We start from the raw sequence: 17,699 nt of genomic DNA on the forward strand, positions 1-17,699 counted from the left end.
ATCCATGCAGACTTGAAATCCCCTTAGTACGGCTCAATCAGTGCAACAAAAGCAAACTCATTGTCATAGCACATTTCAAACAGGAACACAACCCAATGTCCATCCATCCATTATCTTTACTGCTTATCCCATTGTGGGGAGCTGGAGCCTATGTTTTCTGTGATTGGGCTGCAGGCAGGGAACACCCTGGACAGGTCACCAGTCCATCACAGGGCTAATATGTAGAAACAAACAAATGCACATACTCACACCTAGGGGCAATTTAGAGTCACCAATCAACCTGGCGAGCATGTCTTTGGACTCTGGAGTACCCAGAGAGAACCCATACATGCACAGAGAGAACAATGCAAACTCCACACAGAGAGGCTCCTGCCAGGACAGAGATTAGAACCAGGAACCTTCTTGCAACAATGCTTACTTAACAGAAATATAAGAAAAATTAAAGAAAGGATAAAACAATATCTTTAAACAAGTAGAGGATTTAAATATTATAACAATAATCATAATAATCATAATAAAAATAAAGTTAATTTATATAGCACTTATCAAAACAGACGTTACAAAGTGCTTTACATCATAAAAACCTGTAATAATAAACAAAGCATGGGGGGAGCATATAGAGCTAGCAAGAACATTTAAGAGGAACAGCTGAATAAAAGAGTAAAAGAGAAACTACTAAAAGCAATTAAAACAATGAAACATTTAAAATCAGTAAAACAAATGAAAACAAAGAGTGAATAAAAGAAAATTATGAATAAAAGTAAATTAAGAATAAATGTAGCATCGTGGATAAAACAATATTGCAAGAAGGCCTTTTGATAAAAATACGTTTTCAGTTGTGATTTAAAAGAAGATACTTATGAAGCTAGCCTGAGATTGAACTAGAGTTATGATATATAAGAATAGAGAATAAGATTGACTCAAAAGGAACATCAAAACGATTATAGGAGATTCAAATAACATTAATATTGTGCAGTGCAAGAAGGGAGAATTGAAACTAAAGTGCAGTAAAAAAACAAAGTGCAGGTTGTTCTGGGTCTCAGTTAAAGGGCACATGGAGACGGAGATGTTTTTTTGTTTTTTTAAGTTATATTTTGGGGCATTTTTGCCTTTAATGGATAGGACAGCTGAAGAGAGAGATGAAATGTGGGGAGCAGAAAGTTGGGGAGGACAATGGTCAAGGCTGGAATCGAACCCGCAACCTCTGCAACGATGGCTACAGCCTCTGTATATGGGGCGCACAATTAGACATTAGGCCAATGGCGCCCAGAGACAGAGATGTTTTTCACCTGGATTTAAAAAATAACATCACATCTGAAGTTTGTGCTGCACACAGCATTGAAAAAATACATCCAGTGGCCCTAATCTCCCTCTGTAAATAGAGTAAAAATTAAATACCACTTTTAATTTAAAGAGGGAAATGATTTTCTGTTTTGTGGATCATTCAATGTTAGAGGTGTTTTAACATTTTCTCATGGGTATGAGCTCCACAACCTGTACCTCCATTCAAATCCAAAGTGTGTCGGTGGACGTTTTGTCAAGGAATCCTCAAATCAACACAAGAGTATCATCATGGATAGATAACACTTGATACACAAAGGAGGATAGATGTTCTTTTGTCGTTTGGGTGAACCGAACCTCTGATTCATGTAATGTGTCGTCTGTCAGCACTAAAGAGACAAAGCCTTCTGTACATCCAATGAGCTGAAGTCACTTCTCTTAAGATTCCTGCTTCATGACGCATCCTCCTTCTTTAATTTGACGCTGAGAAGCCGAGTATGATTCAGCTGCTCGTAACAAGATAAGGAAATAATTGGGATTGGGTCTTCTGCAAAAGCGGATGTTTTTCCATCACTGCACTGCTGTTCTGTGGCTGCTCCTCCTCCAGTCATTCAGGGACGCTTCAGGTCATGCTGCACTGCTCCTGCTTCTGCTTCAGCATGGAATCACTGATGTGCTCCCTGTTAATGTCGCTTGTTAATGTTCCTCTCTCTGTCCACTTCTCTGGTTTGTGGTGCTTCACGGGAGCAGGTGGAGTACAGGTTTAACATCCAGGCAAGGGGTGAAGGGTTCGAATTCTTTTTTGTGTATCTCAGCTTCAGGAGCACTCACTGCAGCATCCTCTCGCCCTCTCTCTTCCCCCTCTTCTCTCCCTCTCCGCAGGGTTCCTGGGGCTCAGGGAAGGACCAATGCAGCCGCGACCTCCTGGTCTCCTCCATCTTTGCTGCAGCCAGCCGCAAAAGAAAGAAGTCAAAGGAGAAGCCGCAGCCTAGCAGCTCAGACGACGATCTGGACTCCGTGTTCCTCAAGAAGGAGATCCCGGGCCTGAAGCCGAACCACCACGTGCTCCTGATCGAGGCGCCGAGCGCGAGTCGAACGAGCCCCAACGCAAAACCCAACGGCAAGCAGCCGGTACGAACAGAAGAGAGGAAAGAGAACGGAAGAACTGTGGAGCTCACGCCTAAATCCAAAAAAGAGTATAGGAACTCTGTATTCATGAAGGATAAAACTCCACCCATACATCCTTCGCCTTCGCCGTCCCCGTCTCCTCACATCACCAGCTACCAAGCGGCTCCTCAGGGAAAGTCCTCATTGTCGGATCCTCCGTCTCTGCTGGATGAAAACACCTCTGACCTCGGCACCATGAGCTCTGGAGCATCTGTCCCGAGGTCAAGACCGAAGAAGTGGACAGCAGGAACGTCTATTGATCTTCCTGTGGGAGTAAACATCGGACTGGGGCCAGGTCCAGGTCCAAGTCCAGGTCCAGGGGCGTCTGCAGGCGCGGAGGTGAGCTCCATCACCTCAGATTACTCCACAACTTCCTCCATCACTTTCCTGACTGGAGCAGAGTCCAGCGCTCTCAGTCCAGAGCTGCAGGGCGGGGAGGAGGCGGACGACGAACGTAGCGAGCTCATAAGCGAGGGGCGACCCATGGAGACGGACAGTGAAAGTGACTTCCCAGTTTTTGCACCGGGTGGAGGAAGCAGCCAGTCTACACCCTGTCCCGAGCAGAGTCTGGAAAAGGCCGACGCAAGAGGAGCAGCTGAGGGGAGCACCACACCAAAAATGGAAGCACGGCGCCTTTTCCCGTCGCACAGGATGATCGAGTGTGACACGCTCTCCAGACGCTGGTCACTGAGGCAGAAAACAGACAGCGAGTCATCGGTGGAGGGTGTGGCCGGGACTGCTGAGCGCACTGAGGGGAGAGCAGAGTCTTCCACGAGGCTTTCTAGAGTCTTGGAGGTGATGAAGAAAGGCCGGTCCACAAGTAGCCTCAGCTCGTCCTCACGCAGCGAGTCAGAGCGCCCTGAGCCGGCCTGGCACCTTAAGATCACCGAGAGGCTCAAGTTCAGGATCCGAACGTCTGCTGATGACATGTTCACGCAGAAAAACCGGACCCCAGAGGCTCGGGGGAAGAAGAAAAGCATCCGACGCCGGCACACCATGGGCGGGCAGAGAGACTTCGCAGAGCTGGCGGTCATCAACGACTGGAGGGAGCAAGGCGGCGTGGACCAGGCGGCCGAACTCTCAGCCATGGACCGCCTCAAGCCCAGATGCTCCTCTCAGGACTTCTCCATCAGAGACTGGATCTCTCGAGAGCGCCACAGAGGCTCCGATTCTAGCGGCGAGGTCGCACCCAGAGCCGTCCCCGAGGACGATCAACACGAGAAGCAGGACGGAGCTCCAGAGAGACCTACTCCTCCCTCCTCTGCGTCTCCTGGCGCTCAGCCGTCGGCGGGCGAGCACGTTAACGGCAAAAACAAAGCCAGCCTGGCGACGGACGCTCACCCTCACAAACTGTCTGGAGCTCAGGTGGTGCGTTCACGGTTCTACCAGTATCTGTGAAAGTGAAACAGGTTCGTCTGATGAATGAATGAATGCGTCAAATGTGCGAATGTGTGTATTTTAGCGGAGGTTACTGCACAATATTTTTTCTACAAATATACTTTATGTATCTACTGTACATACTGTGTATAGGCTTATTGTTACTGGAATGATGCTATAGAGATGTTTATGTGTAATTCCTCTGACTTGTCGGCCATACTGGAACAGACTTGGAAAAAACACTCAAGACTTCCTCCTGCGAAAAGCGAGACTCTGCTGATGATTCAAGGACATGTTGGTGGACGTTTGACTTCAATACGCAGGAGGATTTTTAATTTTTTAAGGAATCATGGATCAGTTCTTCCTATTAAAGCGGTATGAAGAATGTATTACTCTCTTTGGACTAACACTAGACGCTCATGACAACATGTATGTTTTGATTTGCCTGTACTTGAAGTATGTGGATGTAACTGAGGGCTGCTTTCTGAGCTGCGTGCTGTGGGACGGTTATGTTTTCCACAGCACACTCACACCAGCCAGATATTAGCTTGAAGGACCCGAGGATTATTATTATTATTATTATAGTTTTATCAAATAAAGACTGAAAACAGTAATGAAATGCTGATACTATAGTATGTAATGCTTGGTACAGTAGTTTTTATTTCCAAACTTTGTCCAGTAAAAGTCCAAAAATAAGTTTTTACATGTGTGTGAATTGTTTTTATCTCAAAAGTGCCTCTTTTTGTTCTTTGTTTAAGCTGTTTCTACCCACAGTTTTTCAAGAATTTTAAACATTATAAAGGCGAGCAAAAACCTCACAGGCATTCCAGAGATTTTCCTATTTTGTTGTTTTTTAGTTGAACTCACAGCTACATCAGAGCGTCAAAAATGTATGTCCATGTTTTATTGTAGTTTGACTTTCCCCCTCTTTGTATTTTTCCAAGTGCAGTAAAATGCATGGGCGCTTAAAAGACATGGGAGAAACAATAACAGACTTTGAAATCTGCATGAGACAATGTTTTCTGAAACATCTCGCCTGTGTACAGCAGAACATGGGCACAACGCCCTCCCTCAACAAACACTGGAAATAAATAATCTTTATTAGATCCTCTTGTCTCGTCAGTGTCGTTGTTTTATTCCTCAGAAACATATGGAAAGAATAAAATACATCTTTTTGTTTGACTAGAATACATTTACAAGCTTATTCTTTCCATTCTGCCTTCCTGATATTACTGAGAATGTTGCATTTATTTGATCACATGTTCTGCAGAAATAAAGAAGTAATCATACACCTTATGATAAAATTGAGATGTTTGGCAGACGAGTACTTTCAGGAATGTCCACAACATGACAAGCCAGCATTACTTAACTTAATGCTTTGCCAAGAACAGTATAAAGGATTTATTGTTAAAGTAGAAATATTTGTCATTTAATATTTTACATTATTTTAGTTCACTAAGTGACCATGAACAAAAAACAACAACATTCAATTCATGTTTCTGAGAAATCTGCTGCAGATAGATGTTGAATGGACTTCTCTGTTTACCTGATCAGGCTAAGATATAACCCACGTTTCTGGGATAGCCTCAAAACCTGGTGACAGTACCTCACACTTGTTTGAGTTAAAAAGTAAACCAAGTTGGTAAATGTATTAAAAAATACAATTGTAAAAATTAAGCAGAAATTCACTGACTTTATTGGTGTTTACATGGGGCAACTCTCCACAAAAGTACCACAGATACTTGAATTTAAACACCTTTTCAAGAAAACAGAAAAACTAAAATACACAATGCTTTAAATTCAATACTAATGTTTTTTTTCCTACTCTGGCACCATCTAGTGGTAGAATTAATTTTGACACTAACTCGCAGCAATGTATAATGTAGAATAGACAAATCAAATTCAACTATAGGTATAAGGACTAAGGGTGTATTTCAAAGGCTTCCACTTAAATTTGTTTATGTATTTGATAAAAAAGATACTAATACTATCAATAATAAAAATGTAAGTAATAATAGTAATAATGCATTATTTATTATTTATTAAGCACTGTTTAAACTATAAAAAAAATAAGCAACAAATGAAAAACATCCAAGAAAATAAAATACATGTAATGGGTTAGGGAGAAAAAACAGTTCAGTAATTTTTAGAAAAATATCTGATTATTTTACTCGTCAACTGAATGGAATTCCTTTGGTAACACTTTAACATAATGAAAGTTTTCTTAGCGAAATAATGTTATTTATAAAGCACTGTTCAAACGGTAAAACAAAATACAATAACAAATTAGTTTTTAAAAAAATTAGCATAAAGAATAAATAAACATCAAATGACAAAAATCCAAGAAAATAAAATACGTATAGTTTAGGTAGAAAATAAAACAATATTGTTCTCGTCAGCTGAATTGAATTCGAGAGAAACTCAATAATAAAAATATTAGTTGTAAAAAAAATTAAATAGATATTTTTAAAGTAGGCTTTACACTGGATGGGAAACTAATCCTGCAGGAAATAAAGGAATTTAAACATTGAACCCATTTTACACTGTCTTCTATTGTCACATCGTGGGAATGTGCGCGTGATAACAATTCAGCTAACGAGCCTCGTGCTGCCGCAGTGACGACACGTGAACGTGGACGCTCCTAGTGTGTTTAGTTCTGAGCGCTCGAGACAGTTTATATCACCTTAAAGAGAGAGAGGAGCTCGAGCGAGCAGCAGACTCACCTGAAACCTTCACAGCACAGGTAAGACCTTTTATTATTAATTCAACGTTATGGTTTAAAATGAGGCACCAACACGTTATAAGACTACTTTATACCACTTATTTATTGTTCTATTTTTTAGCAGAGCTTGTTGTCAATTTTGTTTTATCATTTGTAGTCCCATAATATGGGGCGCCCTTTGTAAAGTTGTGCACACTGAAAATAACATCAACAATTCTCAACATTAACTCCAAAACGTCATAAAAATGTAGAGTGAATATTTAAAAGTCACGTTTTTTTATCACATATAGAGGAATATTTGTGATCTTCTTCACATTTAATTTTCTTGTGAAAAATATATGAAGTTAAAATGTTGTTAAATCCAAATGCTAAATATAAACCTAAATGTTAAATATAAATATAAATGTTCAACGATAAATCTAAATGTTAAATATAAATATAAATGTTAAATATAAATCGAAATCGCGGAGCAACATTTAACATTTAGATTTAACATTGAACATCTAGATTTATCGTTGAACATTTATATTTATATTTAACATTTAGGTTTATATTTAGCATTTGGATTTAACAACATTTTAACTCAATATAATTTTCACAAGAAAATTAAATGTGAAGTAGATCACAAATATTCCTCTAAATGTGATAAAAAAAAAAAACCTGACTTTTAAAAATTCACTCTACATTGTTATGACGTTTTGGAGCTAAATGTGGAGAATTGTTGATGTTATTTTTAGTGTGCACAACTTTACAAGGGGCGCCCCATACCCCCATATGTCATTTTTTTCTATAATATTTCAGCTTCTCTAACATTATATGATTTATTATGTATAATGGTTTTGTTGTTGGTACACTGTGTACCTTCTGTAAAAAGCAGTAGCTTGTGTGCACGCATAGTTTGTTACCTAAACCAGAAGAACAGGTGTGGCAGCATTAAACTGAGGGAGTCAAAACAAAAGATGTAAAGGGACCCAGATCCAGGCTGCCCACTGGGACAGAGAGAGAGAGATATGGACATTTCTTGCAATTTTTTTAAACTCCTATCTTATTTCACCGACCCATGAACTCACACTCAACCATTCTACATGCCTGAATGGAACAATAGAAGCTAAACTGTATAGACTTCAGGTATGTGAAGAGGTTATCCAACACACTCTACAGAACTGAGTCAGAGGTTACTGAACACAAAAGCACACATACTCATAAAAGATGAGGGTTCAACCCTAAAACGTGACATTATATGATATACTCAGGCCTATTCACACACACCAGCAGTCTAGATGGACTTCAATCAGTGAATTCCAAACAGCATTAATGATGTATAATAGTTTCTTTGCTGGCAGCCTATCTGTGAGAGTATCATGTTTTGTTATAAGAGTGAATTGTAGAAGTTGAACACAATATTGATACAGCAACATGCTATATCTCTGTCCTGGCTCATGCTAAGTCTATGATATCCATGGCACCAAACATTCATATTTAACTCAGAGTAGGCTCTCCAGACAGATTTCACTACTTTCTGACTTTACATTTAAAGATGTTTTTTTGGTTTTCACAGAATCTATCATGTTGCATCAGTTATACCATGTCTTATTTATGGTGGCCCTGAAGTGCAAATCACAACGACAAATCAGAAAACACAACAACAAATCAGAAAACACAACAACAAATCAGAAAACACAACGACAAATCAGAAAAACAACGACAAATCTGAAAACACAACTTGATTTGCCGTTATGCAGGCGGGCTTTGAGCCTCCTAGCCAACAGCTACAGTGTTCCCACCTGTCAATCAAGTCAGCTGTGCCTCTAATTGGAACACTCATAATCTTAATATCTTTGAAAATTGCTGCGTTATGAAAAATTCACCCCCGTACAGTGTGTGCCAATCCAGAAATGAGCTATCCAGACTACACTCGTTTTTTGTACCAGGCTGTAAACATGTTTATTTCTGCTGTAAAGATCGTCTTTTTTGAATGGGTGTGTATGTGGTTTCTGATACTTCCGGAGCCAGCCTCAAGTGGACACTTGAAGAACTGCAGCTTTAAACACTTTCGCATTGACTTCAATTCATATGGCCGGAGGTTGGCACTTGATTACAAAACACAAATGGATTTTAAAATAGAGACTACAGCAAACAACCAACAACAATAAACTATGTGTAATTAAAATAAGTTAAAGCATCAAATTAACATTAAGAAAATAAATAATTGAAATAAAAATAATAAAAAAATGGGTAAGGATAAGAGTTGAAGATAAAGTAAAGGCTAAAAATATTCAAAAAAACTGAGTAGATAAATAATAAAAAACAGATTAGTAGTTAGAATTAATGAAATAATAAAACAACATTATAATCAATATAAAACATTAAAGTAATACCATTTATATGATGCTGCAACTCCAGTATAATTCACACGAAAATATTTTTCTCTTTAGTGCAATTAGTTGATATATTTTTAACATTTTCAACACAAGGTTTATTATTTCCTTTACATTATTCCTTAAATTGAGTTTTTCCATTTCTTTATAATTTAATGACAATGCATCTCCAAGGGAAATATTGTACTTCTTTACTGTACTGCATTAATCTGCTAACTCTGGTTACTTTGCATATTAAGATTAATAATCCATAAAATAATAACTTTAAAAGTATATTTTGTTATTGTAGAGACAAAGGGTTATTGGATTTTTAGGGAGTAGTACTCCTCAACACATGTGAGTAAAGCTTTATTTTCAAAGTAATATCAAACTACAAACATATGAATTACAACATCGAACAAACCAAAGCACAGACAGGGACGGGGAGTTAGAAGCCTTCTTTATTTACAGATGAGTTTTTAAAGTCCTCTCACAGCAGGAAAAGAGTCAGCATACCTGATATGTTATGAAAGACGAGTCTGATTGAAGCAGGTGAGAGTTAAACACAACAAAGGTGTGATCTTTCTCTGAGAGTCTCTGAGGGGAATATTTCTACCTCTCTCCTCTTCTCCTGAAGGAACCATGACAGCCGTTTACCTCCTCCTCCTGCTGCTGCCTCTGGTGTCAGCGCAGACCTATCACTGGGGTCCTTGTCCTGAACCTAAGGTGCAACCTAGCTTCAGCGTTCAACAGGTAAACACGTATAGAAACACTCATTCACACACAGTAAACTCTGAACTACACAGATCTAATGGAGCCTCTCTGTTGACAGTATCTGGGTCGCTGGTATGAGATCGAGAAGCTGCCTGCTTCCTTTGAGAGAGGGAAGTGCATCGAGGCGAACTACGCTGTGAGGCAAGATGGCACCATTCAGGTGCTCAACTCTCAGTTCTAGTGAGTATTGATAATTTTCTTTCTTTGTTGTGCTTTAATGTGTTTATTCAAAGGATAAGACAGTGGTGTGAGGGGCACTCAGTTTTGCCACTCTCTGATTAGTTTGATGAACTGATCAGGACAGTGCAGGGTCAGGTGTGTGTGCCTGATTGTCCCTGATCTGGAGCAGGTGGGGGAAGCTTATATCATATACTCCTATCCTCCAGTTCCCTGTGCTGACTCATTAGCTCTCCCTCTGAGTGAGTGGATCTCTCGCATGTTTCTCTGCGTTGTGTTTGTTCTCAACGCATCACAAAAACCCCTCCAGAATTTTGCCCCTGCTCTCCTGCTCATATAAGAAGATTGTTCTCATTTACCCCAGGCTTTTTTGGTTTTCTTCAAAGGCATCTCTAGCAGCCCTTTTACTATTGTAAAATGGTTTTCCTGGGTCTCCCTCATTTCTTCGTTCTAGTCAGTTGCTCTGCAGCGATGGTTTAGTTCCCATATTATCATATTAACACCTTGTTTAGGTTTTGGTGTATCTTGGTTTCAGCCTTCTTTAGTTTGGTTTTCCCCTCTCCCTTTGATAGCTTGCGATCTTTTTGGTTATTCCTTTTTGGAGTAACTTTAAGAAACCCTGTGGTCCACTTTTGTGTTTCACCCCCCCCCCCCCCCCCCCCCCCCCCCCCAGTCTGACAAGTGGATAGAGAAGGAAACTGAGGCTGTTTTCGAAACAGCCTGCTACATACTACTTACTAATGAAGTAGACAGTAGGTATTGCCTACTACGTACTGCGTGTTTGAATTTAGTATGTAGTATGACTGTTCTTTTCGATCTGTGTTGCAGTACACCGGGTCAGACGTCACTAGATCGGAAAAGCGGAAGTAAACAACGGCAAAGCCGATAGAAAAACTGCTACTTTAGCATCCACTTATGATTTACAAAGTTAGGAAGTGGTTTATATATAATTCAATAACTTTCACAGCACCCAAAAGCGGATTTCCTCCTGTCAAAAAAGAAGGAAAAAGAAAAAGCAGAACAAGCGCTGTGCATTATGGGAAACAGTACGCGAGGTAGCCTGGTCTGATGCATACTGTGAAATTTTCCCGAATCAGTAGACATCCGAGTACTGCTAGTATAGTAGGTGGTTTCAGAAACAGCCTGAGAATAGAGAGCAGGAGATGACATTAGGAACAAGTCAGAACCCTGTGTAGCTACATTTTGGAGGAGGTGTGTGTCGGCTAAGTGCATTGGCACCAAGCGGCAACCCCCGGTCTCAAACTATGAAGCCTATGCGGAAGTGTTACAAACTGCAATACATCAAGAATCCGCTTGAGGCTGGCTGCAGAAACACCAGAAACCACATACACACCAATTCAAAAAAGACTATCTTTACAGCATTAATAAACATGTTTACAGCCTGGTTCAAAAAACGGCTTGGCACTACGTAGCCAATTTCTGTCTCGGCACACACTGTACGGTGGGTGAATTTTTTTTCCAACACGACGGTTCAGACGATATTAAGATTACAGGTTTTTGTCCAAATAAGGACATGACTGACTTGACTCCCGGGCGGGAACACATAGCTGTTGGCTAGGAGGCTCAAAGCCTCATTTCCAGTATGGCTGCCACCGCCAATTGGCTTCAAAACAGCGCTCAGGAACAGATGGTAGACGTCACGGATACTACGTCCAGTATTTATACAGTCTATGGTGGGCACTGCGTAGTTATGGGAGCTATGCGGACCTACGTGCATGAGCTACGCCGTCGATTTGACACAGAAATATAAACCAGGCTTTACACTGCTCGGCCAATCAGCTTCATCACAACCACTTCATTAACCATCTAAAACTCCTCACATGAGCTTTAACAACAGTATGTGTGTACTGTTACAATCACCAAGCCTCCACAGTGACACCCTCACAACTCGTGCTCATTTAAAATGACTAAAAACAAATCTGTAAACTGTACTCTCCTCTCTTGTTGTGTCTCAGTAAAGAGAAGACGAGGAAAGTAGAGGGGACCGCAGTGATTCAAGATATGAGAGAACCGGCCCGGCTTGGAGTCAGCTTCTCGTATTGTAAGTACTTATCTTCGTCCTCATGCTCTTCATTATCAGTCGCTGTCACACATGCCATCTTTGTCTCGTGAAGCCTGCCTCTGTCTTCTCTCTCGTATAGTTCTGCTTTAAGTCATATGTTGCTTTTCATTGTGAAGAAGAGTCAAGTGTTGTAGAGATGATATGTTTATTATACTTCCAACATCTTTCTATGTCTTGTAAAACTTTATTAAAAGACCAAAACATTGCAGGGAGGGGTAGTGTTGTCTCAGACTTTCCTCTCCTCACTGAGCTTCTCGGAGCAAACATACCATTTGAATGATGATATATCTGTGGACATATGATGCAGCAGCTGTAATGTCGTTCACAATGACACTGTTCATGTGTGAATCATATATTTTGGTCATCCTTGTTTTCAGTAGATGTTTGAGCATCACATCACTGGTGCAAAATGAGGGTGACAGGGTTCAGCTATGTCCTCTCAGGCAGGCAGGACTTGATTGGATGGATTGTCTCACCAGACTCTGCTGCTTCAGCGAGTTCTGGAGTTTGGATGTTGGATGGTTGATGGTTGGTTCGCCCACTTTGTCACAAAACTAATAGCTATCAAATTCAGAGTAGGACTGATGGTGCCTGGATGTTAAGCAACACCATGAGGCTCACATTTTGTCCCCTGCTTCACCTGAGTGAGGGTCAAAATGTAACCTGAGACATAACCATACTAGAAGATTTTCAGAATCCTATCAGATGTTGAAAATGTGAAGGACTAATTACAACAAGTAAGGACAGATTAAAAAGTATTGTTCTTACTGCGTGGAGAGCAACGATATGACCAACACAGCACACCACACACCAACAGAATCCTCCTAAAACAACCAGTCCCCACTCTCTGGACTTTAAATCTAAGTCTTCTATCGCAGGGGTTCACAAAGTGTGGGTCAGGACCCCCTGGGGGGTCACGAGACACAAATGGGGGGTCATGAGATGTCTTCCAGAATGTATTTTTTTTAAAGTTATCTAAAAATAATAATATTTAACCCATTAAAGTAAAAAAAATCAACAAAAATAGTAGCTAAACTTTAAATAAAAACTTGTAAATAGAAAATGTGATGAGTTTTCTGCCTTTCTTTTTGCCAGATGACTCCTAAGTTTAGGGTTAGTGAACAGTTAATTATCAAAAGCATCAGTAGCAGTAGGTTAATTCATAACGGCACAGGAAACACAGCCACATGCTCATATAGGTAGGCTAATGTCTGCAGACCAGCTAAATGAAGCCACATTAAATCACTTTGAGGGACAGTGGGGGTCACGGGCTGAAAAGTTTGGGAACCCCTGTTCTAGTGTATTAAAGCTAGGGTTAGTAACCACGGAAAACTAGCATGAATTTGAATGTAGCATTTCCTCAGGACTCTGTCTAACACATAAATTGCACATGAAGACCTAAGAGTGCAATATTTGGGATGTCCAAAAAACATTTTTCCACCACTGTAAAGTATTTCTGATTCTGATTCTGATGCCTTGCCTCATTTAGGGAACAAACTCTGCCTGGATACACATGACAAAAAATTATTTTGCTTAAAACTTCCAAGATTGGACATAAAAACCTGGGAACAAGCTGCCTCTAACTAAAATGCTGAAAACTGCATTTTGTGTTGTACTTCCATTTTTTATGTACTGGATGTGTGAAACAAACAAAGCATTTTTAATTTAGAGGTGAAGAAGGTATTTGGTAATAAAAATGAGGGAGGGAAACCAACCCTGACCTGAAAACACACCAATGTATTGTTCCATTTTGAGCTAGCTGCTTAGTGAATGCTATGGTTGAAAATGTATGCGTCAGGCTTGAATAGGAAAACGTAATAGTTCTAAAAGGGTTAGAAGGACAATTTTATACTGTATTTGCCTTAAGTGATTGATTTTGATTATTGTAGTAACATGTACTCTTGTATCTGTAAGAAAAAGGCTGTTTTTAACATCAGCATGGCTCCCCATAACATTTGATGTAGACTCTTTTATTTCCATGTACAAACCACCTGCCTGATGTTAGCATGTTTTGATGTTTAGTAAAGGACTCGTTCGCTCTCTCTTGTTTCTTGTTCCTGCCTCCAGTCACTCCCTACAGCCCGTACTGGGTTCTGACCACCGACTACACCAATATGGCCGTCGTGTATTCCTGCACAGACATCCTCCACATTTTCCACATCGACTTCGCCTGGATCCTCAGCCGGTCACGCTTCCCACCTGCAGATGCTGTAGAGTATGCCAGAAATGTGCTGATAAATGAAGGGATTGATACTTTCAGGATGAAGTCCACAGATCAGCGTGGCTGCAAGGACGACTAGGAGGAGAGGAGAGTGAGTCTCAGAGCACTGTCACTCAGAATGCTTACACCAAACTGAGCAGTCGAACAACTTTATGTATTTACTGCAGGTTTTGATCACAAACATAGACTGTATACCCATCTCACTGTTGCTGCCTTCATTTTCTAGCACTTAAAACATGCGGAATGACTTAATACAATTACATAAATGATCAATTTCTCATTGTTTGAGGAATAAGTTACCTTTTAGATTGAATTGAAGTAGTCTAATTTGTGTTAACTTGGTTCTTACTTTACTTTCTTTGAGAACATTAAATGAGTTCTCTTATTTTCCCAGCATCTCCTGGACAACTTGTTCTGACTGTGTTTTATGAAGAATTCTGCTCAGTCTACCTTTTCCAACAAAATGAAGACATTTAAATATTTTTTAAGAGTTTATTTTGATGTTTTTATGATGAAGATACTGCTTAGTTGGTTACTGATGAAGGAAATGCTGTGTGTAAGTCAACAGAGCTTGGTGAAGTTACACATTGTATGTGTGTTGTATTTGCCAGGTATTTTGGAGAGGTGGGGGGAATAAACCTTTCTTGGCTGTAGACAAAAATGTATGAGTATTTGAATAACTTTGATAGAATACCAACCTGATTGGTGTCCTCTTATTGACAATAAAAAACATGAAGATAACTTGTATCTGCTCTCTTTATTTATCTAAGGACAGACAGTCCTTCAGGTTTTACAAGCCTGATTAAACAACAAACAGCCGACAGGTGGCAGCCGTAGACTGTATAAAACATGGTCTGGCGTGGTCTCTGTGATGTGACCCGTTGGTTTGTGGAGAGATGTTTTGAAGCCAGCGGTGGTGGCTCCAGTATTGGAAATGCTGACACAACCTCACCTGCAACTACAACCTGAACTTTGACACATAAGAGGCAGAGTTTGAGTATTCTGTTGCTGCTTTAACCCTTTATACTTCCTAAACAGATGTGTTGTAAAAAAAAAATGTATGAATAAAGACGTGCGTGATACCTAAAGCGGTTTTTGTACCAGGTCATAATAATGTTACATTTTGCTGGAAAAAATGTGTATTCTCACATGTGACCTGAAGGGGACTCCTTGGCATTTGCAACCAGCTTCAAGTGGACAAACCAGCTTCAAGTGGACAAACCAGCTTCAAGTGGACACTCAAGGAACTGCAGTTTTTTTTCATCTCTACATTGGACTTCATTCAACTGGAGGTTGTGTAAGTACTGTGAAGGTGTTTCTTTGGGCTTAAGATAACTGTAATGGTCTTTAACTCTAGCTAGCACATATTGTGAATTATTATCAATCTATGACCACAAATAATCAGCAGGGGGCGCTGATCTCAACTCAACAGTTAAAGTATGCACCCAATATATGAAGCCTGTTGTCCTTGTTGCTGCATTTGCATGTTTGACTCCTGGCTAAGACTCATTTCTGCCTTTTCTGCATGTCTCCATCTTCTGTCTACTCCTCACTTTTACTGTCTCTCCTCCGCTGTCTAAACAATAAAAGCGAAGAAAGCCACAAAATCTAACTTTTAAAAAAAATCTTCAGAATAATCCCATATCACAATAATCTTTAGTCACAGTCCAGAGCAGATTGATGCTTTGGGCTGAAAACTCTTCTAAAATCCAGCTTTTTAAAAGGCAAACTGATGAATATGCAAGGATACATTTCTTAATTTAAGACAGAGAGGAATACAGTCACCACTTTTATGTTTGTTCTGTATTTAAGAAAAACATGCATGAACACCTGGAAGTATCACGGTGTAATGTCTCTGTAAACACAGTATAATCTGCACAGTTGGCTCTGTGTTTGTGTGTGTGTGTGTCTGTGTGTGTGCATTTGGAGGTCCACTTGCTCTTCTATACTGAGCCTCACACACACCACAGACCACAGCAGACCAAGGAGGAACAGCAGCATCTCTCTGCACAGCTCCACAGACCCTGTACAGGTAAAACTGAGTTATCTTACTTTAAACATTTTCCAACAAAATCAACATTCAAATATGTTGATTTTAAAACAAACTGCAACAAATACATATTTATTTTAGGAAAAAATGGTCATTACTTTTTGTATTTAAACTGAGACTGTTATCATTGGATAAAAACCTGAAGCATGTTGGGTATTGTTGTTTATTTAAGGAGGAAAGATGAAGCTGTTGATCTGGATTAGTGTTCTCCTATGCCTTTTCGCCGGACATCTCAGTGGTGAGTTTTTAAAAAGCAAGAAAAATACTCCAGCAATGATGTTCTTTTGAAGGCACTTTTTTTTTATGTCAAAAAACATAAGTACTGATTTTATGGAATACTATTTTATGTATGCATGCATTTCTACATAGTTCTGTAGGATTTACCCAGCTGTTGCACGTATAGGACATTATTTGTTGTGCACAAAGAGGTCTCTGTGTGAGGATATCTTCTTTATACTTCAGACTAAATAAGTCTGCATGTGTGTGTGAGGATTGGTCAGCAATAATATTTGAAGAGGGAGCAGGTATCCAGCAGTCCTCTGGGAAAGAGAGAGAGAGAGAGGGAGCAGTTTTCCAAACTTGAATCCCGTCTTTGTGCTCAGGAAGACTTGGAATGTTTGGGAATGTTAATTTTTTCTCTCTTTCCTCCTCACAGAGGCCAGAGTCATCCCAGAGGGAGGTACTGTATATTTATAACTCTTTAGATATATCATATTTTCAAACAATATACCTCAAATCAAGTCAGCAATTTCCATCTCTTCCCTCTCTGTGTTATATTTATTCTTTCTTAAACTTGAAAAAACTCTCCATTTTAAATCAGTATATTTAGTACACTAAACTTTTCTCTGGCTCCTGTCCATCTTTAGTACCATATGACGAACCACCAGCTGTCCCCTACTGGCCTTACTCCACCTCTGACTTCTGGAACTACATCGAATACTTCAGATCCATCGGTGCCTACAACCACATCAACGAGATGGCCCGGGCCTTCTTCGCCCACCAGCACCTCGGGGACACCCTGGGATATGAGAGCAACGCTGGGCATGAGCACTGAGACAGGAGCTGGATGGAGCTAGAAGGGAGAGGAAGAGGCTATTCGGACCATTTTCTTGCATTGAGGAAAATAAAAGTTTTGGAGGAAAGGAGGGAATTGTTACAAAAATTAACTGATTGCAGGAGAAGAATAGGAAGTGTAACTGTTTGTAGCTTAGTCAGAAACGAAGAAAACTAATGTAGAGTGTGTAGACCCTCTGAAGAGCTGTATAATATAATCATGTCATATTCTAAAAATAAATAAAAAGTTTGCCAAAATAAATAATGATGTCAATGAAATGATGATTGTTCTTCTTTTGAATACACATCCTGTATTTTTCTTGATCAACCTAAATTGTGTCTTTAAGATAAGGTAAGATAAGATAAGATATTCCTTTATTCATCCCACTACGGGGAGATTCCTGGAGTTACAGCAGCCAACAAGAAGGTGTACAATG

At 40.0% G+C, this 17,699-nt stretch overlaps 3 protein-coding genes across 5 annotated transcripts in view; all 3 read left to right on the forward strand.

Moving 5' to 3' along the window:
• Nucleotides 1-4,931, forward strand: part of LOC117829068 (rho GTPase-activating protein 21) — a 128,649-nt gene extending 123,718 nt beyond the window's left edge. For all 3 annotated transcript variants that reach the window (XM_034706604.1, XM_034706603.1, XM_034706605.1), the window contains one exon: nt 2,164-4,931. In XM_034706604.1, coding sequence (XP_034562495.1) covers nt 2,164-3,846 — 1,683 coding nt within the window. In that variant the 3' untranslated portion in view covers nt 3,847-4,931. The remainder of the gene's footprint in view (nt 1-2,163) is intronic.
• Nucleotides 4,932-6,425: 1,494 nt separating this feature from the next.
• apodb (apolipoprotein Db) lies at nt 6,426-14,903 on the forward strand. Its single transcript, XM_034706424.1, has 6 exons — nt 6,426-6,568; nt 9,542-9,657; nt 9,737-9,858; nt 11,832-11,917; nt 14,006-14,250; nt 14,554-14,903. Exons 2-5 carry the CDS (start codon nt 9,547-9,549, stop codon nt 14,236-14,238), a joined length of 552 nt encoding a protein of 183 aa, XP_034562315.1. The 5' UTR covers nt 6,426-6,568; nt 9,542-9,546; the 3' UTR covers nt 14,239-14,250; nt 14,554-14,903.
• A 105-nt stretch (nt 14,904-15,008) lies between these two features.
• Nucleotides 15,009-17,524, forward strand: otos (otospiralin). The gene is made up of 6 exons (XM_034706975.1): nt 15,009-15,043; nt 15,322-15,456; nt 16,130-16,191; nt 16,382-16,447; nt 16,865-16,888; nt 17,076-17,524. The coding sequence occupies exons 1-6, from the start codon at nt 15,009-15,011 to the stop codon at nt 17,261-17,263; spliced, it is 510 nt and encodes a 169-aa protein (XP_034562866.1). The 3' UTR covers nt 17,264-17,524.
• The last annotated feature ends 175 nt before the right edge of the window (nt 17,525-17,699 follow it).

The sequence above is a fragment of the Notolabrus celidotus genome, chromosome 17 (assembly GCF_009762535.1).
Source record: "Notolabrus celidotus isolate fNotCel1 chromosome 17, fNotCel1.pri, whole genome shotgun sequence".
Classification (NCBI taxonomy): Eukaryota; Metazoa; Chordata; class Actinopteri; order Labriformes; family Labridae; genus Notolabrus; species Notolabrus celidotus.